Raw genomic sequence first — 23836 nt, forward strand, 5'->3', positions numbered from 1 at the left:
TGGAAAAAGTGAGGGTTGGGTAAGAGGCGATACAACACAGTCCATGAGTTGCTAATTTTTGAAACTGGGTAATGGGAATGTAGTTCATTATACTATTTTCTCTACTTTATGTGTGTTTAAAGTCTTCCACTGAGGGGGAAAAGAAAGCAGGTGTGAAAAGTACCTTGCACATAGCAGCAGCTCAATAAAGGATTGTTTCTGGAATCTAACAATGAGCAAACTGCACTTTAGAGAGACTAAGTAACTTAACCTAAAGACACACAGGCTTGGCAAACACCAGTCTGCTTCTCAGAGAGTCCTATGTGTAGGTAGCCCAGTTGGCAGCTATGATAATCACAAAAGCCACTCACTCAAATTGAATTTTTATTCCAAAGACTGTAATGGGTAGAAAGACAACAGCCAAAACTGAAAACAATTTGCTTAACTGGAAATTAGAAGTAGTTCATTTGCAGGAGAGCAAACAGTGGGTGACAGCCTTGGCACTCTGATAAGTTATAACCAAGAAAGCATAAAAATAACCAATGTCCTTCTGATACACAATGTGGATGTGCAGCATTTACAGCAAATAACAGGAAGAAAGGAAAGGAAAAAAATCCACAGAATCCCCAAATTCAGAAATTAACATTCACTTAACAACAGAGTGGTGGACTTCGGTAGCAAAATTTTCACAATTCTTAAAATGGGAATCTTCAAAAGTACTTCTTTAAGTTCAAAAGCTAAAAACAATACTGAAGAGGGAATAGTTACACTGGCTTAGAAGAGCTGCCGCCTGTCACGAAGATGACAATCAGTCCTAGTTCCAAACACAGTGATAACCGGTGAACCTGACGAACCGAAGAGAGAGGCCAACTGGTGGGCACTGATGTCACTGATTGTACGAACACCCTGGATCACTCATCACTAACAGCCAACTCTGACGGCTACTGCTCCTCCTGACTGATGCCAAGGTTGCCTTTCTGCACCTCGAGCTCCTCAGCACTGACCATCGATGGGTCAATAGCCGCATATTTGGTTCCGTGGAATTGCAGCAAATGTATCTGCAGAAATGCAGAATAATTATTTTAAACATCACTGTTGTGTATTAATGGTTCCTAGTTCTAAAATTACAGAGTACTGGGGGAATGGGCAAGAGAAGGTCAGGGGGTCAAAAGGTACAAACTACTATGTATAAAATAAGCTAGAAGAATATATTGTACAGCACAGGGAATATAGCCAATATTTTATAGTAACTTTAAATGTAATATCTCTAAAAATGTTGAATCACTATATAGAACACCTGAAACTAATATTGTAAATCAACTATACCTCAATAAAAGTAAAAATATACACTAAAAAATTAGAGTAGTACGTACTAATTAGAAAAATTAAAAAACAGAAAAGACCAAAAAATTTTAAAAATCACAATTTGGGGACTTCCCTGGCAGTGCAGTGGTTAAGCATCTGCCTGCCAATGCAGGGGACATGGGTTCAAGCCCTGGTCCGGGAAGATCCCACATGCAGTGGGGCAACTAAGCCCGTGGGCCACAACTACTGCGCTTGTGCTCTAGAACCCGCAAGCCACAACTACTGAGCCCGTTCACCACAAATACTGAAGCCTGCCTGCCTAGAGCCTGTGCTCTGCAACAAGAGAAGCCACCACAATGAGAAGCCTGCGCACTACGATGAAGAGTAGCCCCTGCTTGCTGCAACCAGAGAAAGCCCGCGTGCAGCAATGAAGACCCAACGCAGGCAAAAAACAAAAAATCCCAAAAACCAAACCCACAAAACCACAAAACCAGAATTTGGGATCTTTGTTCCTCACTTAATATGTAACCAGTCTTTCTCAGTAACTACAAATTATTATTAACATCTTAAATTGCCACATGCTGCTTCACCAGTAGGTATTCACCCTTCCCCTCTGCTGCTACGAATCAGGTCCTTCCCATCCTCTGTTGTTCTAACACTGTAATGAGTATCTCTGGGAATCAAGTGTTTTTGTATTTATGATCCTCTCCTCAGGATCTGTTGCCACACGTGGACAACAGGATCAAAGAACGTGACTCCTTTTTTAAGGCTCTTGATACTACTTGCCAAATTGCAAAGCAACCATTTCTCACCACTATTCTAATATCCGTTTAGGCAGGTATGAGAAGAAGTGGTGTTTGTTTGTTTGTGTGCGTGTGTTTTAATGCATTAAAATTAGACCAAGAAGTCACTTGATGGGATTCAGATTGACTCCATTTAAATCAGGTGTCCTGCTCTGGCTGAATTCATTGCTTCCAGGAGCCAAGGTCCCATTGTACCAAACAGCTGCTTCAGTGTGTGAGTTCAGGCCTGTGGTTCTTAGAAAAGGGATAGTGGGCATAGAGTCCCCCAGGTGTGTCTAATATGCTTGAATTCTCCCGTAAGTTACTAATGTAGACCACCTTTATCAAGTCAATGCTTCATTCCTACAGAGAATTCTATAGTTCTCTTACTCGACCACCAAAAAAAAACTAACTTAATGTTTCAAACCAGACTCTGGGTTCAAAGTGCTCTGTGTTGCAACCTAGGACCTACGTGTACATAGAGATTCACCTCTGCACTTCTGCACAGGTATGGGAAATTGCCTCCTGTTTTCAGGTGAGCCCTCCGGGCATTAGGATACAGTTTGTACATTTCTTCTTTAGCTTCAGTTGAAAGTGCACTCTGGTCAAACACCTTTAAAAAAACATGAGGCCCAAACTGTTATTTCAATGTGTTCTTTTCACGTTCAGCAAAGTGCCCCCCCCCCCCACCAAGCATTCCTTTCAAGAGACATGGCTGAACCCTTCTAGAGTCCTCTTGCTCATCCCTGGTGACTCTAACTCCAATGGAAAACATTAATACAGATTTTATTGCCAAATGTCTGTTGCATTGTTTAGCGGAAAACATTCTACCATGAATTTCCTTTGTCCTCAAACATAGTTAACTAAATTAACAGAATATTAATAACAATCTTTTTTTTTTTTGGCTGCGTTGGGTCCTCGCTGCTGTGTGTGGGCTTTCTCTGGTTGCTGGAAGCAGGGGCTACTCTTCATCATAGTGCGCAGGCTTCTCATTGCGGTGGCTTCTCTTGTTGCAGAGCACAGGCTCTAGGCATGCAGGCTTCAGTATTTGTGGTGCACGGGCTCAGTAGTTGTGGCTTGTGGGCTCTAGAGCGTAGGCTCAGTAGTTGTGGTGCACGGACTTAGTTGTTCTGTGGCATGTTTGATCTTCCCGGACCAGGTCTTGAACCTGTGTCCCCTGCATTGGCAGGTGGATTCTTAACCACTGCCCCACCAAGGAAGTCCCTGAATTGTCTATTTTTGGTTGGTTCATCTTTGTAGCTTCTAGTTCCTTGTTACAGTGATCTGTGTTTCTCTTGATAATCTTGCTTAATTCAGTTAGCATTTTTATTACCACCTTTTTGAACTCAGTGTCTAGTTGACTGGTGAGCTCTGTTTCATTATTCTTTCAGAGGATCTCTTGCTCTTTTAATTGGGAGTAATTCCTCTGCCCTTTCATTTGACTTAACGTTCTCTGTCTGTATGAATTTAGGAGAAACAGTTATCTACTGTGGTGTTGAAGAGGCATTTTTTTGTGGGAGTGTCCGTGTGTAGACCATGTGTGTCCAGTGTTTCTGGTGCGAGGGCTGGTTCGGTATGGATGACAGCCACATCTTCCCTCAGGAAGTGCTGGCCATTATCCCCTTGATAGGGGTGTGTGGTTGGTGTTGAGCATCTAAAGCCTGTGCGGGGTGTGAGGCAGGACTTCCCCTCTGCTCCACGGCCGTCACAGCTCTGTCGGGGGTGGGGTCTGCTCCTCAGTTGTTGAAGTAGAAGCCCTGAGGGTTGGGTTCAGTCAGGCTCTGTTGCCTTTGGGCACGTGCCCTGCTGCAAATGAGGTAGTTGCTGGAGCAAGTGAGGCCCACGCAGTCACAGGGGACCTCTGTGCTCCCTGTGTATGCATCCACAGTTCTGCTCAGAAGCCGCCCAAGGTCATGTCCCTTTCTCAGTTGTGTTTGTCTCAGATCTACTGCAAGGCGATGCTGTGGAGCAGGCTGAGGCTGGGGGTTGTGATGTGTGGCTGCAGAACTGAGGTGGCTGCACTGCCCACCAGAGCTCTGGGCTGCCTCTGTGGCAGACTTCTCTCAGGTCATGTCTACAAGATCCAGCACTAAGCTGTGGTGTGGAGTGGGCAGAGCTGAGGCGTTGACCCCTTTGGACTGGGACGTGTGGTGAAGTGGCAGCAGCCAGTGCAAGGCTCTCTCTGCCCTGATGGTTAGTGAGCCAGCATGAGCATACTCCTCGTGAGCGGAGTCCAGGCTTCTCCAGCCCTCCTGTCTGTCCCAGTGGATTTCCCAGCAGGCAAGTGGGCTTGTGTCCTCCATGCAAGACCCCCAGGACTGGGATATGCAGATTGTGGCTCAACTTGCTTGCTCTCCAGGGCGAGGGTTCCAATCCAAGAGTGCAGGTCCCAATCCAATGGCTTTTTTACTTGTCTTTCCCAGTTACATGGAAATCTTTCTTGCAGGTTTGGTTATATAGGAGTTCTTCTGCCAGTTTCCAGTTGGTTTTCCACAAGAATTGTTCCACATGTAGATGTATTTTTGATGTGTTTGCAGCACTATTTACAATAGCCAGGTCATGGAAGCAACCTAAATGCCCATCGACAGACAAATGGATAAAGAAGATGTGGTACCTATATACAATGGAATATTACTCAGCCATGAAAAGGAACGAAATTGGGTCATTTGACCCAATAACCCGCCATCTTGATCCTCCCTTCTGTCTCTGAGGAGGGAGGTGGAGGGACTGACAGCACAGAACTGAGGTAACTTTTTTTAATTGAAGTATCGTTGATGTAGAATATTATATAACTTTTAGGTGTACATATAATTCACAATTTTTAAAAGTTATACTCCATTTATACTTATTACAACATATTGGCTATATTGCCTTGCTGTACAGTATATTCTTATAACTTATTTATTTTTATATATAGTAGTTTGTACCTGTTAATCCCCTACCCCTGTCTTGCCCCTTCCCCTTCCCACTGGTAACCACTAGTTTGTTCTCTTTATCCGTGAGTCTCTTTCCTTTATGTTATATTCAGTAGGTGGTTTTATTTTTTAGTCTCCAAATGTAAGTGATATCGTACAGTATTTTTATTTCTTTGACTCATTTCACTAAGCATAATACCCTGCAGGTCCATCCATGTTGCTGCAAATGGCAAAATTCCTTCTTTTTTTCATGGCTGAGTGGTGTTCCACTGTGTGTATATTTTCTTTATCCATTTATCTGTTGATGGACATTTAGGTTGCTTCCATATCTTAGCAATTGTAAATAATGCTGCTATGAACATGGTGTGTATGTATCTTTTCGAATTAATGTTTTTGTTTTTTCAGGTAGATACCCAGTAGTGAAATTGCTGGATCATATGGTAGTTCTATTTTTAGTTTTTTGAGAACCTTCAATGTTGTTTCCTACAGTGGCTGCACCAATTTACATTCCCCCCAACAGTGTATTAGGGTTCCCTTTTTTCCACATCCTCACCAACATTTGTTATTTGTGTTCTTTTTGATGATAGCCATCCTAACAGGAGTGAAATGTGATACATCATTGTGGTTTTGATGTGCATTTCTCGGATAATTAATCATCTTGAACATCTTTTCCTGTGTCTGTTGGCCATCTGCATGTCCTCTTTGGAAAAATGTCTATTCAGGTCTTCTGGCCATTTTTCAATCTGGTTGTTTATTTTTTGATGTTGGGCTGTCTGAGCTGTATAAATAGTTTGGATATTAAGCCCTTATGAGTTGCATGGTTTGAAAATATTTTCTCCCACTAAGTAGGCTGTGTTTTTATTTTGTCGATGGTTTCCTTTGCTGTGCAAAAGCTGTTAAGTTTATTTAAGTCCCGTTTGTTTTGTCTTTGCTTTTTTTGTCCTTTGCTTATGGGGACAGACCCCAAAAAATATTGCTACGATTTAAGTCAAAGAGTGTTCTGCCTATGTTTTTTTCTAGGAGTTTTATAGCCTCCCGCCTTACATTTAGGTCTTTAATCCATTTTGAGTGTATTTTTGTATATGGTGTTAGACAGTGTCCTAATTTTATTATTTTACATGAAGCTGCCTGGTTTTCCCAGGGCCATTTATTTTTATTATTTCACGTTGCCCTGTTCTTTTTTTTTTTTTGCATTTTATTTTATTTTTTTATACAGCAGGTTCTTATTAGTTATCTATTTTATACATATTCGTGATATATGTCAATCCCAATCTCCCAATTCATCCCACCACCCCCCGGCTTTACCCCCTTGGTGTCCATACATTTGTTCTCTACATCTGTGTCTATTTCTGCCTTGCAAACCAGTTCATCTGTACCGTTTTTCTAGATTCCACATATATGCCTTAATATACGATATTTGTTTTTCTCTTTCTGACTTACTTCACTCTGTATAACAATCTCTAGCTCTATCCACGTCTCTACAAATGACCCAATTTTGTTCCTTTTCATGGCTGAGTAATATTCCATTGTATATATGTACCACATTTCTTTATCCATTTGTCTGTTGATGGGCATTTAGGTTGCTTCCATGACCTGGCTATTGTAAATAGTGCTGCAATGAACATTGGGGTGCATGTGTCTTTTTGAATTATGGTTTTCTCAGGGTCTGTGCCCAGTAGTGGGATTGCTGGGTCATATGGTAATTCTATTTTTAGTTTTTTAAGGAACCTCCATACTGTTCTCCATAGTGGCTGTATCAACTTTCATTCCCACCAACAGTGCAAGAGGGTTGTCTTTTCTCCGTACCCTCTCCAGCATTTGTCGTTTATAGATTTTCTTTTCTTTTCTTTTTTTATGATGGCTAACATTTTTTAACAATCAAGTTTTTTTTAAAATTTAACTAATTAATTAATTAATTAATTTTTGGCTGTGTTGGATCTTCGTTTCTGTGGGAGGGCTTTCTCTAGTTGCGGTGAGCAGGGGCCACTCTTCATCGCAGTGCGCGGGCCTCTCACTAACGCAGCCTCTCTTGTCGTGGAGCACAGGCTCCAGACGCACAGGCTCAGTACTTGTGGCTCACAGGCGCAGTTGCTCCGCGGCATGTGGGATCCTCCCAGACCAGAGCTTGAACCATGTCTCCTGCACTGGCAGGCAGACTCTCAACCACTGCGCCACCAGAGAAGCCCCAATCAAGTATTTTTTAAGTAAAAAAAAATAGTGAGACCACTCTGGCTGCTTTGTAGGAAATAGACTTGCAGGTGGGACTGGAATAGAATCAGAGAGACCAGTTAGGAGGCTACTGAGTATTTCAGGCAGAGAAGATGATGGTTTGGATGGAGACAACAAGAAGAATTGGTCTGAGTCTGGCTGTAATTTGAAGGTTCTTGCTGCTGATTGTATGTGGAGTATGAAAAACAGAGAAATCGGGGCCTCCCTGGTGGCGCAGTGGTTGAGAGTCCGCCTGCCGATGCAGGGGATACGGGTTCGTGCCCCGGTCTGGGAGGATCCCACATGCCGCGGAGCGGCTGGGCCCGTGAGCCATGGCCGCTGGGCCTGCGCGTCCGGAGCCTGTGCTCCGCAACGGGAGAGGCCACAGCAGTGAGAGGCCCACATACCGCAAAAAGAAAAAAAAAAAAAACAGAGAAATCAAGGATTGCTCCAGAATATATAGCCTGCTCAATTGAAAGGGTAGAGGGACCTCTAGAGGCAAATATGGAGTTTGTTTTGGGGCATGTTTGAGACACCTTTTAGACAGCCAACTGGAGCCATCAAGTTGGCATTGAGTCGTCAGCATATGGATGCACTTTGAAGTCATGAAGTTGAATGTGTTCACCAAGAGACTGGTGAGTCGAGATAGAGAAGAACTTTCTGGACTGAATCTTGAGGCAGCCCTAACTCTTGGAGGTCAGGGACATGAGGAGGAACCAGAAGGAAATTCTGTACAAACCAGAAGGCCCTGGAAACCTTGGAAATCAGCAAAGAGTATCTTAGCACCTGCTGCTTAAAGGGTGGTCCCTGGGGCTGCTGTATCAGCATCACCTGGAAACTTGATAGAAATACAGATTCCTGGGCTCCACTGCAGAGCTGTTGCATCAGAATCTTTGGAGGTGGCATCCAGCAGTCTGCTTTAGCAATCTCTTGTGGTGATTTTTAAAAACTCTAAAGTTTGCCAAGCGCAGTCCTGGAGGATCCTGAAGAGTTGAGTTTGAAAGGCATTGTTGTGGAGGACTTGTTACAGGTCTGGCCTCTGCTTTCCTGTGCCCTTTATTGTCGATATAGGAGGTCAGCAGGTGACCCAGTCTTCCACACTTGCTTCAGAGAGAGCGATCCTAGTGCAGGGCAGGGCACACATGGTGTGAGACAGGTGCCTGGCAGAGCAGGCTGTGCAAAGGTCCAGGACAGGTGAGTAGAGGAAAGGTGGACACCTGAGCTCCTGAAGTGCCACAGTCCAGGGAGCATCTTAGAGTGGACATCCCAAGAGGGTGTATCTGTTTTTCTGAATTTGCCCTGGGGCTTGGATCTAAGGGAAAAACAGGTAAGGGAAGGCAGAAGCTCCTGGTCAGTGTCTTTGCATTACCTACTCACTAGCTCCAGGCTGATTTTGAGAGTTTTGTTCGCCTGTGTGCATCACAGACTGCTGACGGGGATTTGCTAAGTGCATCCGAGGGGCATACCTGTCCAACATAGTGAAGATAAATAAAGGAAGAAGACTGCAGTCCCTCAGTGATTTAGAGACGTTAACAAGGCAGGTTGTGTGAAAGGTGCTAAGCCAGCATGTTCAACAGAGTGTGGCTGGGGCCCACAGTGGTTCATCCGATCTGGTGCTGGCAGGAGAAGGCTTCGTTAGAAAAGGATTTCTTGAACTCGAGCCCATGGTGTAATGCAGCAGGTCCATGAACTTCAGTGGGAAAAAAATGTATACTGGTCATACTGAAAATTAGCATTACCTTCCATTATGAATGTAGGCAGCAAACCACAATAATATTACCAGAACCTGTGACTCTGTTATCCATGTAAATCATAGATATTCTTTGTTTAATTATTAGTTTATTTATTTTTGGCTGCATTGGGTCTTTCTTGCTGCACGTGGGCTTTCCCTAGTTGCAGCGAGTGTGGGCTGCTCTGCATTGTGGCGTACGGGCTTCTCATTGAGTTGGCTTCTCTTGGTGCAGAGCACGGGATATAGTCACGAGGGCCTCAGTCGTTGTGGCATACGGGCTCAGTAGTTGTGGCTCGTGGACTTTAGAGTGCATGCTTAGTTGTGACGCATGGGCTTAGTTGCTCCGCGGTGTCGTTTGTAGAATTTCTGGTGATGCCCATCCTAACTGGTGTGAGGCGATACCTCACTGTAGTTTGATTTGCATTTCTCTAATAATTAGTGATGTTGAGGAGCTTTTCAAGTACCTCTTGGCCATCTGTATGTCTTCTTTGGAGAAATGCCTATTTAGGTCTTCTGCCCATTTTTTGATTGGGTTTTTTTTTTATTGAGCTGCATGAGCTATTTATATATTTTAGAGATTAATCCTTTGTCCGTTGATTTGTTTGCAAATATTTTCTCGCATTCTGAGGGTTGTCTTTTCATCTTGTTTATAGTTTCCTTTGCTGTGTAAAAGCTTTTAAGTTTCATTAAGCCGCATTTGTTCCAGGACCATTTATTGAAGAGACTTTTTTTCCATTGTATATTCTTATCTCCTTTTGCATAGATTAATTGACCATAGGTGTGTGGTTTATTTCTGGGCTTTCTGTTCTGTTCCATTGATCTATGTGTCTGTTTTTGTGCCAGTACCTTATTGTTTTTATTACTGTATCTTTGTAGTATAATTTGAAGTCACAGAGCATGATTCCTCCAGCTCTGATCTTCTTTCTCAAGATTGTTTTGGCTTTTTGTGGTCTTTTGTGTTTCCGTACAAATTTTAAAAGTGTTGGTTTTAGGGCTTCCCTGGTGGCGCAGTGGTTGAGAGTCCGCCTGCCGATGCAGGGGACGCGGGTTCGTGCCCCGTCCGGGAGGATCCCACATGCCGTGGAGCGGCTGGGCCCGTGAGCCATGGCCGCTGGGCCTGCGCGTCCGGAGCCTGTGCTCCGCGACGGGAGAGGCCACAACGGTGAGAGGCCTGTGTACCGAAAAAAAAAAAAAAAAGTGTTTGTTTTAGTTCTGTGAAAAATGCCCATGGTATTTTGATGGGGTTTGCATTGAATCTGTAGATCACCTGGGTACTATGGTCATTTTCACAGTAGTAATTCTTCCAATCCATGAATGTGGTCTATCTTTCCATCTGTCTGTGTCATCTTCAACTTCTTTCATCAGCGTCTTATAGATAGTTTTCTGAGTACAGGTCTTTTACCTCCTTAGGTAGGTTTATGCCTATTTTACTCTTTTTGATGTGACAGTAAATGGATTGTTTCCTTAATTTCTCTAAAAGTTCGTTCTTAGTGTTTAGAAATGCAGCAGATTTCTGTATATTAATTTTGTACCCTGCAACTTTAGTGAATTAATTGATGAGCCCTGTTAGTTTTCTGGTGGTGTCTTTAGCATTTTCTATGTATAGAATCATGTTTCATCCAAACAATGACAGTTTTACTTCTTCCTTTGCAATTTGGATTACTTTTCTTTTCTTGTCTGATTGTTGTGGCTAGGACTTCCAATACCATGTTGAATAAAAATGGCAAGAGTGGGCATGCTTGTCTTGTTCCTGATCTTAGGGGAAATGCTTTCAGCTTTTTACTGTTGAGCATGATGTTAGTAGTGGGCTTGTCATATATGGCCTTTATTATGTTGAGCTATGCTTCCCTCTATGAGCACTTTTTGGAGAGTTTTTTTTTTCTCATAAATGGGTATTGAGGTTTTTGTTTTTTTTTTTTTTTGCGGAATGCGGGCCTCTCACTGCTGTGGCCTGTCTCATTGCAGAGCACAGGCTCCGGATGCTCAGGCTCAGTGGCTATGGCTCACGAGCCCAGCCGCTCCGCAGCATATGGGATCCTCCCGGACCGGGGCACAAACCCGCATCCCCTGCATCGTCAGGCAGACTCTCAACCACTGCGCCACCAGTGAAGCCAGGATATTGAGTTTTTATCAAAAGCTTTTCCTGAATCTATTGAGATGATCATATGGTTTTTATTCTTCAGTTTGTTAATGTGGTGTATCACATTGATTGATTGTAAATATTGAAAAATATTTGCATCCATGGGATAAATCCCACTTGATTATATTATATGATTCTTTTAATGTATCGTTGGATTTGGTTTGCTAATATTTTGTTGAGGGTTTTTGCATTTATATTCATCAGTGATACTGGTCTGCAATTTTCTTTTTTTGTGGTATCTTTGTCTGGTTTTGGTATCCGGGTGATGCTGGCCTCATAGAATGAGTTTGGGAGTATTCCTTCTTCTGCAGTTTTTTTGGAATAGTTTCAGAAGGATAGGTGTTAACTCTTGTAGAAATGTTTGGTAGAATTCTCCAGTGAAGCCACATGGTCCTGGACTTTTTTGTTGTTGTTGGGATTTTTTAAAGTTTCTGATTAAGTTTCATTATGGGTAATTGATCTGTTCCTATTTTCTATTTATTCCTGGTTCAGTCTTGGGAAGTTGTATGTTTCTAGAAATTTGTCCATTTCTTCTGGGTTGTTCATTTTATTAGCATATACTTGTTTGTATTAGTCTCTTATGATCCTTTGTATTTCTGTGGTGTTGGCTGTAACTTCTCCTTTTTCATTTCCCTTTTTTCTTGATGAGTGTGGCTAAAAGTTTATCAATTTTATCCTTTCAAAGAACTAGCTCTTAGTTTCATTGATTTTTTAAAAATCTCTATTTCATTTATTTCTGCTCTGATTTACAATTTCTTTCCTTCTATTGACTTGGGGTTTTGTTTGTTGTTCTTTTTCTAGTTCCTTTACGTGTAAGGTCAGGTTGTTTGAGATTTTTCTTGTTTCCTGAGGTAAGCTTGTATTGCTATAAACTTCCCTCTTACAACTGCTTTGCTGCATCCCATAGATTTTTGGATCATTGTGTTTCCATTTTCATTTGTCTCTAGGTATTTTTTATTTCCTCTTTGACTTATTCAGTGCTTGTTTAGTAGCATATTGTTTAGCCTCCACCTGCTTGTGTTTTTTGCAGGTTTTTTCCCCCTGTAGTTGATTTCTAGTTTCATAGCATTGTGGTTGGAAAAGATGCTTGATATGATTTCAATTTTCTTAAATTTACCAAGGATTGTTTTCTGGCCTAACATGTGATCTATCCTGGAGAACATTCCATGAGCACTTGAATCTGTATTCTACTGCTTTTTATGGGATGTTCTATATATATCTATCAAGTTCACTAGGTCTAATATGTCATTTAAGGCCAGTGTTTCCTTATTGATTCTCTGGATGTTCTGTCCATTGATGTAAGTGTGGTAAGGTCCCCTATTATTATTGTTACTATCAATTTCTGCCTTTATGTCCATTAATGTTTGCTCTATGTATTTAGGTGCTCCTATGTTGGGTGCATATATATTTACAACTGGTATATCTTTTTCTTGGATTGATCCCTTGTTCATTATGTAATGTCCTCCTTTATCTCTTGTAACAGTCTTTATTTTAAGGTCTGTTTTGTCCGATATGAGTATTGCTACCTTGGCTGTCTTTTGCTTTCCATTTGCACGGAATGGAAATTTTTTCATCCCCTTTTTCCATCCCCTCACTTTCAGTTTGTCTGTGTCTTTATATCTCAAGTGAGTCTCTTGTAGCCAGCATATGTGTGGGTCTTGTTTTTTTATTCATTCAGCTACTCTGTCTTTTGATTGGAGCATTTAGTCCATTTACATTTAAAGTAGTTACGGATATGTATGTTCTTATTGCCGTTTTGTTAATTAGTTTTATAGGTCTTTTTTGTTCCTTTCTTCTTTTGTTCTCTTGTGATTTGATGACTATCTTTAGTGTTATGTTTGGATTCCTTTTTGTTTTTGAGTGTGTGTGTCTATTACAGATCTTGTCTGTGATTACCATGAGGTTTTGTTTTTCTTAATATTTATTTAGGCTGTGCCATGTCTTAGTTGCGGCATGTGGGATCTTCATTGCAGCATGCATATGGGATCTAATGCCCTGACCAGGGATCGAACCTGGGCTCCCTGCATTGGGAGCACAGAGTCTTAGCCACTGGACCAGCAGGGAAGTCCCCCATGAGTTTTATTTATTTATTTTTTTGCGATATGTGGACCTCTCACTGTTGTGGCCTCTCCCGTTGTGGAGCACAGGCTCTGGACGCGCAGGCTCAATGGCCATGGCTCACGTGCCCAGCTGCCCTGCAGCCCGTGGGATCTTCCCTGACCGGAGCACGAACCCATTTCCCCTGCATCGGCAGGCGGACTTTCAACCACTGCGCCACCAGGGAAGCCCCCCATGAGGTTTTTATATAGTGATTAATATATATATATGATTGTTTTAAGTTGCTGATCTCTTAATTTCCAATGCCTTTTAACAACCCTGCATTTGTACTCTCCTCCCCTCATGTTTACTGTTTTTGATATTATGCTTTACATCTAATTGTTTTGTGTATCTCTTTACTGCTTACTGTGGATGTAGAGTTTACTACTTTTGTGTTTTAACCTTCCTACTTGCTTTGTGTGTGGGTGATTTCCTGCCTTTACTGTTTGCCTTTACCAATGAGATTTTTCCTTTCATGATTTTCGGGTTTCCTGTTGTGGCCTTTTCTTTTTTGCTTAGAGAAGTTCCTTTAACATTTGTTTGTTGGTGCTGAACTTTATTTGCTTTTGCTTGTCTGTAAGGCTTTTGATCTCTCCATGAAATCTGAATGACAGACTGCTTGGCATTCTTGGTTGTTGTAGGCTTTTCCCTTTCATCAGTTTAAGTATATTGTGCCATTCCCTACTGGCCTACAGAGTTTCTGCTGAAAAGTCAGCTGATAAGTTTATGGGACTTTATTTGTATTTCATTTGTTGTTTTTCCCTTGCTGCTTTTAATATTCTCTCCATCTCTAATTTCTGCCATTTTGATTACAATGTGTCTTGGTGTGTTTCTCCTTGGGTTAATCCCGTGGGGACTCTGTACTTCCTGGATTGGAGGTTTGTTTCCTGTCCCATTTTAGGCCAGTTTTCAGCTATTATGTCTTCAAGTTTGTTCTCAGCTCCCTTTTCTGTTTCCTCCTTCTTGGACCTCTATATTAGTGCACTTGATGTTGTCCCAGAGGTCTCTTAAATTGTCCTCATTTCTTTTCGTTATTTTTTCTGTTCAGCTTCAGTGATTTCCACTTCTCCATCTTCCAGCTCACTGATCATTCCTCTGTCCCGTTTAGTCTACTGTTGATTCCTTCTAGTATCTTTTTCATTTCAGTTATTGTATTCTTCATCTGTTTGGTTCTTTACATTTTCCAACTCTTTGTTTCAAACTTCCAACTTCTCTCACTGTTTATGCACTCTTCTTCCATGTTCTTTGATCATTTTTATGATCACTACCCTGAACTCATTCTTCAGTAGACTGCATGTCTCCACATTGCTTAGTTTTTCTTCTGGGGTTTTATCTTGTTCCTTCGTTTGGAAAATACTTCTCTGGTGCCTCATTTTGCTGAGCTGTTGTTTTTATTTTTATGTATCTGGCAGGTTGGTTACATTTCCCCACCCTGGAGAAGTGGCCTTTTGTAGGAGACGTCCTATGCATCCCAGCAACGCATCCCCCTCTTGTACCCAAGCTGTATGTCCTCTAGGAATTCACCCTATGAGGGCTGCATGGGTCCCTCTGTTGTGGCAGTCTGTGTGGGTAGTTTGGTAGGCTTGTTAGGCCCTCGGGTCAGTTGACTGCCAGGTCTTGCCTTGTGTGTGGGGTGCTAACCGCTGGTTGGTGGGACCAGGTCACATGGTGGCTGACTGTGGAACCCAGGAGGCCCGGGCCTAGTGCTAGGCACTGGTGGGCAGAGTCAAGGTCCAGGAAACTCTGGGACTGTTGCCCACCCACTGGTGGGGGAACCCAGGTCCTGGGGCTAGTGCCACCCTATGGGTAGGCAGAGCCAGATCCTGGAATCTAGTCCCAGTGACCAGGGATCCCTGAGCTGGTGTTAGGTTGCTGGTGGGAGAGGCCCATTCCTGACATGTTTGAGTGCAAAGTCCAGAGCATCCTGAAGTTTGTGTTGGCCTGCTAGTGGGTGGGGCCAGGCTCAGCTGGTTTTAGTGCAGGATCTGACTTGTTGGTGGAGTTTCTGGGTCTATCGGCTGTGGAGCTGTGGTTTTCTTGCTGTTGGTGTCTGCTCCCTGGTGGGTGAGACTGGTCTGGAGGCTAGAGCAGACTCCTTGGAATGTGGGACTGTGGCCCAGGCACTGGTGCCTGCCCATGGGTGGGTGGAGCTGGGCCCTATGGTGGGCAAGGCCATGTCCAGAGGTGGCTGGGGGCTCATGGGGTCTCAAGGCAGCCTATCTGATGGTGGGTGGAGCTGTGTCCCCACCCAGTTAGTTGCTTGGCCTAAGGTATCCCAGCAGTAGTGCCTATAGGCTGTTGGGCCAGGCCAGGCTGGGTGCTGGAGCTCATAAGCTGGAGGGAGGATTGCATAATGACTTGCCAGCACCAGTGTCCACATGGTAGAATGAGATCCCAAGGATGGCTGCTGCCAGTGACTATGTCCCTAGGGTGAGCTGCAGTTGCCTCCTGCCTCTCCAGGAGATTCTCTAAGAGCAGCAAGTAGGTCTCAACCAGGCTCCTATATAATCACTGCTCCTGCCCTGTGTCCTGGCGCATGTGAGATTTTCTGTGTGGCCTTTGACTTTGAAGTCTCTGTTTCCGCCAGCCCTCTGGTACTCCTGAAAGTAAGCCCCTCTTGCCTTTTAAAGCCAAATGCTCTGGGTGCTCATCTTGCCAGTGCAGGACCCTTGGGCTGGGGAGCCTGACTTGGGGCTTGGAACCCTCTTTTGGGAGAACCTCTGCAATTGCAATTCTCCCGAATGTCGGTCCCCCACCTGGGGTATGGGACTTGGCTATATTGCGACTCCACCCCTCCTGCCCGTCTTGTTGTGGTTCCTTCTTTATATTATCTTTAGTTGTAGGAAACCTTTTTGGTAGGTTCTGGTCTTTCCAAAGTGTCAACTTTGGAAGCTGATTAGAACAAGTCAACTGTAAAAAGACATTTATGAGATAATCACAAATAAGAACATTGACTGGATGTTAGTATGAAGGAATTATTGGTGAATTTTTTAGTGTGATGATGGCATTATTTTATCTCTTGAAGGTACATATAGAAATGTACAGATGAAATAAGGTATCAGACATTGCCTTAAAATAATTCAGTCATAGGAGTATGTGTGGAAAAAGTGAGGGTTGGGTAAGAGGCGATACAACACAGTCCATGAGTTGCTAATTTTTGAAACTGGGTAATGGGAATGTAGTTCATTATACTATTTTCTCTACTTTATGTGTGTTTAAAGTCTTCCACTGAGGGGGAAAAGAAAGCAGGTGTGAAAAGTACCTTGCACATAGCAGCAGCTCAATAAAGGATTGTTTCTGGAATCTAACAGTGAGCAAACTGCACTTTAGAGAGACTAAGTAACTTAACCTAAAGACACACAGGCTTGGCAAACACCAGTCTGCTTCTCAGAGAGTCCTATGTGTAGGTAGCCCAGTTGGCAGCTATGATAATCACAAAAGCCACTCACTCAAATTGAATTTTTATTCCAAAGACTGTAATGGGTAGAAAGACAACAGCCAAAACTGAAAACAATTTGCTTAACTGGAAATTAGAAGTAGTTCATTTGCAGGAGAGCAAACAGTGGGTGACAGCCTTGGCACTCTGATAAGTTATAACCAAGAAAGCATAAAAATAACCAATGTCCTTCTGATACACAATGTGGATGTGCAGCATTTACAGCAAATAACAGGAAGAAAGGAAAGGAAAAAAATCCACAGAATCCCCAAATTCAGAAATTAACATTCACTTAACAACAGAGTGGTGGACTTCGGTAGCAAAATTTTCACAATTCTTAAAATGGGAATCTTCAAAAGTACTTCTTTAAGTTCAAAAGCTAAAAACAATACTGAAGAGGGAATAGTTACACTGGCTTAGAAGAGCTGCCGCCTGTCACGAAGATGACAATCAGTCCTAGTTCCAAACACAGTGATAACCGGTGAACCTGACGAACCGAAGAGAGAGACCAACTGGTGGGCACTGATGTCACTGATTGTACGAACACCCTGGATCACTCATCACTAACAGCCAACTCTGACGGCTACTGCTCCTCCTGACTGATGCCAAGGTTGCCTTTCTGCACCTCGAGCTCCTCAGCACTGACCATCGATGGGTCAATAGCCGCATATTTGGTTCCGTGGAATTGCAGCAAATGTATCTGCAGAAATGCAGAATAATTATTTTAAACATCACTGTTGTGTATTAATGGTTCCTAGTTCTAAAATTACAGAGTACTGGGGGAATGGGCAAGAGAAGGTCAGGGGGTCAAAAGGTACAAACTACTATGTATAAAATAAGCTAGAAGAATATATTGTACAGCACAGGGAATATAGCCAATATTTTATAGTAACTTTAAATGTAATATCTCTAAAAATGTTGAATCACTATATAGAACACCTGAAACTAATATTGTAAATCAACTATACCTCAATAAAAGTAAAAATATACACTAAAAAATTAGAGTAGTACGTACTAATTAGAAAAATTAAAAAACAGAAAAGACCAAAAAATTTTAAAAATCACAATTTGGGGACTTCCCTGGCAGTGCAGTGGTTAAGCATCTGCCTGCCAATGCAGGGGACATGGGTTCAAGCCCTGGTCCGGGAAGATCCCACATGCAGTGGGGCAACTAAGCCCGTGGGCCACAACTACTGCGCTTGTGCTCTAGAACCCGCAAGCCACAACTACTGAGCCCGTTCACCACAAATACTGAAGCCTGCCTGCCTAGAGCCTGTGCTCTGCAACAAGAGAAGCCACCACAATGAGAAGCCTGCGCACTACGATGAAGAGTAGCCCCTGCTTGCTGCAACCAGAGAAAGCCCGCGTGCAGCAATGAAGACCCAACGCAGGCAAAAAACAAAAAATCCCAAAAACCAAAACCACAAAACCACAAAACCAGAATTTGGGATCTTTGTTCCTCACTTAATATGTAACCAGTCTTTCTCAGTAACTACAAATTATTATTAACATCTTAAATTGCCACATGCTGCTTCACCAGTAGGTGTTCACCCTTCCCCTCTGCTGCTACGAATCAGGTCCTTCCCATCCTCTGTTGTTCTAACACTGTAATGAGTATCTCTGGGAATCAAGTGTTTTTGTATTTATGATCCTCTCCTCAGGATCTGTTGCCACACGTGGACAACAGGATCAAAGAACGTGACTCCTTTTTTAAGGCTCTTGATACTACTTGCCAAATTGCAAAGCAACCATTTCTCACCACTATTCTAATATCCGTTTAGGCAGGTATGAGAAGAAGTGGTGTTTGTTTGTTTGTGTGCGTGTGTTTTAATGCATTAAAATTAGACCAAGAAGTCACTTGATGGGATTCAGATTGACTCCATTTAAATCAGGTGTCCTGCTCTGGCTGAATTCATTGCTTCCAGGAGCCAAGGTCCCATTGTACCAAACAGCTGCTTCAGTGTGTGAGTTCAGGCCTGTGGTTCTTAGAAAAGGGATAGTGGGCATAGAGTCCCCCAGGTGTGTCTAATATGCTTGAATTCTCCCGTAAGTTACTAATGTAGACCACCTTTATCAAGTCAATGCTTCATTCCTACAGAGAATTCTATAGTTCTCTTACTCGACCACCAAAAAAAAACTAACTTAATGTTTCAAACCAGACTCTGGGTTCAAAGTGCTCTGTGTTGCAACCTAGGACCTACGTGTACATAGAGATTCACCTCTGCACTTCTGCACAGGTATGGGAAATTGCCTCCTGTTTTCAGGTGAGCCCTCCGGGCAGTAGGATACAGTTTGTACATTTCTTTTTTAGCTTCAGTTGAAAGTGCACTCTGGTCAAACACCTTTAAAAAAACATGAGGCCCAAACTGTTATTTCAATGTGTTCTTTTCACGTTCAGCAAAGTGCCCCCCCCCCCACCAAGCATTCCTTTCAAGAGACATGGCTGAACCCTTCTAGAGTCCTCTTGCTCATCCCTGGTGACTCTAACTCCAATGGAAAACATTAATACAGATTTTATTGCCAAATGTCTGTTGCATTGTTTAGCGGAAAACATTCTACCATGAATTTCCTTTGTCCTCAAACATAGTTAACTAAATTAACAGAATATTAATAACAATCTTTTTTTTTTTTTGGCTGTGTTGGGTCCTCGCTGCTGTGTGTGGGCTTTCTCTGGTTGCTGGAAGCAGGGGCTACTCTTCATCGTAGTGCGCAGGCTTCTCATTGCGGTGGCTTCTCTTGTTGCAGAGCACAGGCTCTAGGCACGCAGGCTTCAGTATTTGTGGTGCACGGGCTCAGTAGTTGTGGCTTGTGGGCTCTAGAGCGTAGGCTCAGTAGTTGTGGTGCACGGACTTAGTTGTTCTGTGGCATGTTTGATCTTCCCGGACCAGGTCTTGAACCTGTGTCCCCTGCATTGGCAGGTGGATTCTTAACCACTGCCCCACCAAGGAAGTCCCTGAATTGTCTATTTTTGGTTGGTTCATCTTTGTAGCTTCTAGTTCCTTGTTACAGTGATCTGTGTTTCTCTTGATAATCTTGCTTAATTCAGTTAGCATTTTTATTACCACCTTTTTGAACTCAGTGTCTAGTTGACTGGTGAGCTCTGTTTCATTATTCTTTCAGAGGATCTCTTGCTCTTTTAATTGGGAATAATTCCTCTGCCCTTTCATTTGACTTAACGTTCTCTGTCTCTATGAATTTAGGAGAAACAGGTATGTACTGTGGTGTTGAAGAGGCATTTTTTTGTGGGAGTGTCCATGTGTAGACCGTGTGTGTCCAGTGTTTCTGGTGTGAGGGCTGGTTCGGTATGGATGACAGCCACATCTTCCTTCAGGAAGTGCTGGCCGTTATCCCCTTGATAGGGGTGTGTGGTTGGTGTTGAGCATCTAAAGCCTGTGCGGGGTGTGAGGCAGGACTTCCCCTCTGCTCCACGGCCGTCACAGCTCTGTCGGGGGTGGGGTCCGCTCCTCAGTTGTTGAAGTAGAAGCCCTGAGGGTTGGGTTCAGTCAGGCTCTGTTGCCTTTGGGCACGTGCCCTGCTGCAAATGAGGTAGTTGCTGGAGCAAGTGAGGCCCACGCAGTCACAGGGGACCTCTGTGCTCCCTGTGTATGCATCCACAGTTCTGCTCAGAAGCCGCCCAAGGTCATGTCCCTTTCTCAGTTGTGTTTGTCTCAGATCTACTGCAAGGCGATGCTGTGGAGCAGGCTGAGGCTGGGGGTTGTGATGTGTGGCTGCAGAACTGAGGTGGCTGCACTGCCCACCAGAGCTCTGGGCTGCCTCTGTGGCAGACTTCTCTCAGGTCATGTCTACAAGATCCAGCACTAAGCTGTGGTGTGGAGTGGGCAGAGCTGAGGCGTTGACCCCTTTGGACTGGGACGTGTGGTGAGGTGGCAGCAGCCAGTGCAAGGCTCTCTCTGCCCTGATGGTTAGTGAGCCAGCATGAGCATACTCCTCGTGAGCGGAGTCCAGGCTTCTCCAGCCCTCCTGTCTGTCCCAGTGGATTTCCCAGCAGGCAAGTGGGCTTGTGTCCTCCATGCAAGACCCCCAGGACTGGGATACCCAGGTTGTGGCTCAACTTGCTTGCTCTCCAGGGCGAGGGTTCCAATCCAAGAGTGCAGGTCCCAATCCAATGGCTTTTTTACCTGTCTTTCCCAGTTACATGGAAATCTTTCTTGCAGGTTTGGTTATATAGGAGTTCTTCTGCCAGTTTCCAGTTGGTTTTCCACAAGAATTGTTCCACATGTAGATGTATTTTTGATGTGTTTGCAGCACTATTTACAATAGCCAGGTCATGGAAGCAACCTAAATGCCCATCGACAGACAAATGGATAAAGAAATGTGGTACATATATACAATGGAATATTACTCAGCCATGAAAAGGAACGAAATTGGGTCATTTGACCCAATAACCCGCCATCTTGATCCTCCCTTCTGTCTCTGAGGAGGGAGGTGGAGGGACTGACAGCACAGAACTGAGGTAACTTTTTTTAATTGAAGTATCGTTGATGTAGAATATTATATAACTTTTAGGTGTACATATAATTCACAGGTTTTAAAAGTTATACTCCATTTATATTTATTACAACATATTGGCTATATTGCCTTGCTGTACAGTATATTCTTATAACTTATTTATTTTTATATATAGTAGTTTGTACCTGTTAATCCCCTACCCCTATCTTGCCCCTTCCCCTTCCCACTGGTAACCACTAGTTTGTTCTCTTTATCCGTGAATCTCTTTCCTTTATGTTATATTCAGTAGGTGGTTTTATTTTTTAGATTCCACATGTAAGTGATATCGTACAGTATTTTTCTTTCTTTGACTCATTTCACTAAGCATGATACCCTGCAGGTCCATCCATGTTGCTGCAAATTCATTCTTTTTTTCATGGCTGAGTGGTGTTCCATTGTGTGTATATTTTCTTTATCCATTTGTCTGTTGATGGACATTTAGGTTGCTTCCATATCTTAGCAATTGTAAATAATGCTGCTGTGCACATGGTGTGTATGTATCTTTTCGAATTAATGTTTTTGTTTTTTCAGGTAGATACCCAGTAGTGAAATTGCTGGATCATATGGTAGTTCTATTTTTAGTTTTTTGAGAAACTTCAGTGTTGTTTCCTACAGTGGCTGCACCAATTTATATTCCCACTAACAGTGTATTAGGGTTCCCTTTTCTCCACATCCTCACCAACATTTGTTATTTGTGTTCTTTTTGATGATAGCCATTCTAACAGGAGTGAAATGTGATACATCATTGTGGTTTTGATGTGCATTTCTCTGATAATTAATGATCTTGAGTATCTTTTCCTGTGTCTGTTGGCTATCTGCATGTCCTCTTTGGAAAATTGTCAATTCAGGTCTTCTGGTCATTTTTCAATCTGGTTGTTTGTTTTTTGATGTTGGGCTGTCTGAGCTGTATAAGTATTTTGGATATTAAGCCATTATCAGTTGCATGGTTTGCAAATATTTTCTCCCATTCAGTAGGCTGTCTTTTTATTTTTCGATGGTTTCCCTTGCTGTGCAAAAGCGTTTAAGTTTATTTAAGTCCCATTTGTTTGTTTTTCCTTTTCTGTCCTTTGCTTTAGGGCACAGATCCAAAAAAATATTGCTACGATTTAAGTCAAAGAGTGTTCTGCCTATGTTTTCTTCTAGGAGTTTAATAGCCTCCTGCCTTACCTTTAGGTCTTTAATCCATTTTGAGTGTATTTTTGTATAAGTTGTTAGACAGTGTTCTAATTTCATTCTTTTACTTGAAGCTGCCTGGTTTTTCCAGGACTATTTATTTTTATTTTTTCACTTTGCCGTGTTCTTTTTTTTTTCGAATTTTATTTTATTTTTTTATACAGCAGGATCTTATTAGTTATCTATTTTATACATATTAGTGTATATATGTCAATCCCTATCTCCAAATACATCCGACCAACCCCCAGCTTTACCCCTTGGTGTCCATACGTTTGTTCTCTACATCTGTGTCTATTTCTGCCTTGTAAACTGGTTCATCTGTACCATTTCTCTAGATTACACATATATGCGTTAATATATGATATTTGTTTTTCTCTTTCTGACTTACTTAACTCTGTATAACAATCTCTAGTTCTATCCACGTCTCTACAAATGGCCTAATTTCGTTCCTTTTCATGGCTGAGTAATATTCCATTGTACATATGTACCACATTTCTTTATCCATTTGTCTGTCGATGGGCATTTAGGTTGCTTCCGTGACCTGGCTATTGTAAATAGTGCTGCAATGAACATTGGGGTGCATGTGTCTTTTTGAATTATGGTTTTCTCAGGGTATATGCCCAGTAGTGGGATTGCTGGGTCATATGGTAATTCTATTTTTAGTTTTTTAAGGAACCTCCATACTGTTTTCCATAGTGGCTGTATCAATTTACATTCCCTCCAACAGTGCAAGAGGGTTCCCTTTTCTCCATACCCTCTCCAGCATTTGTTGTTTGTACATTTTCTTTTCTTTTCTTTTTTTTTTTCTTGATGGCTAGCACTTTTTAACAATCAAGTGTTTTTTAATTAAAAAAAAAAAAGAGACCACTCTGGCTGCTTTGTAGGAAATAGACTTGCAGGTGGGACGGATATACAATGAGAGAGACCAGTTAGGAGGCTACTGGAGTATTTCAGGCAGAGAAGATGGTGGTTTGGATGGTGACAGCAAGAAGAATTGGTCTGAGTCTGGCTGTAATTTGAAGGTTCTTGCTGCTGATTGTATGTGGAGTATGAAAAACAGAGAAATCAAGGATTGCTCCAGAATATATCGCCTGCTCAATTGAAAGGGTAGAGGGACCTCTAGAAGCAAATGTGGCGTTTGGTTTGGGGCATGTTTGAGACACCTTTTAGACACCCAACTGGAGCCATCAAGTTGGCATTGAGTCGTCAGCATATGGATGCACTTTGAAGTCATGATGTTGAATGTGTTCACCAAGAGAGTGATGAGTCGAGATAGAGAAGAACTTTCTGGACTGAATCTTGAGGCAGCCCTAACTCTTGGAGGTCAGGGACATGAGGAGGAACCAGAAGGAAATTCTGTACAAACCAGAAGGCCCTGGAAACCTTGGAAATCAGCAAAGAGTATCTTAGCACCTGCTGCTTAAAGGGTGGTCCTTGGGACAGCTGTGTCAGCATCACCTGGAAACTTGATAGAAATACAGATTCCTGGGCTCCACTGCAGAGCTGTTGCATCAGAATCTTTGGAGGTGGCATCCAGCAGTCTGTTTTAGCAATCTCTTG

General features: G+C 42.7%; 1 protein-coding gene across 3 annotated transcripts; it reads right to left on the reverse strand.

Moving 5' to 3' along the window:
• Nucleotides 1-350: 350 nt before the first annotated feature.
• LOC308613565 (maspardin-like) lies at nt 351-18922 on the reverse strand. 3 transcript variants are annotated; one of them, XM_081227262.1, is made up of 3 exons: nt 18796-18922; nt 2557-2679; nt 351-1037 (listed from the first exon to the last, which is right to left on the reverse strand). In XM_081227262.1, exons 1-3 carry the CDS (start codon nt 18892-18894, stop codon nt 921-923), a joined length of 339 nt encoding a protein of 112 aa, XP_081083388.1. In that variant the 5' UTR covers nt 18895-18922; the 3' UTR covers nt 351-920. The 3 variants fall into 3 exon arrangements, 2 of the variants coding, with proteins under 2 accessions (XP_081083388.1, XP_081083387.1); XM_081227261.1 differs by having other exon boundaries at nt 2539-2679; XR_014015269.1 differs by lacking the exons at nt 351-1037; nt 2557-2679 and adding an exon at nt 16608-17294 and having other exon boundaries at nt 18796-18867.
• Nucleotides 18923-23836: the final 4914 nt, after the last annotated feature.

The sequence above is a fragment of the Mesoplodon bidens genome (assembly GCF_964165515.1).
Source record: "Mesoplodon bidens genome assembly, chromosome: 3".
NCBI lineage: Eukaryota > Metazoa > Chordata > Mammalia > Artiodactyla > Ziphiidae > Mesoplodon > Mesoplodon bidens.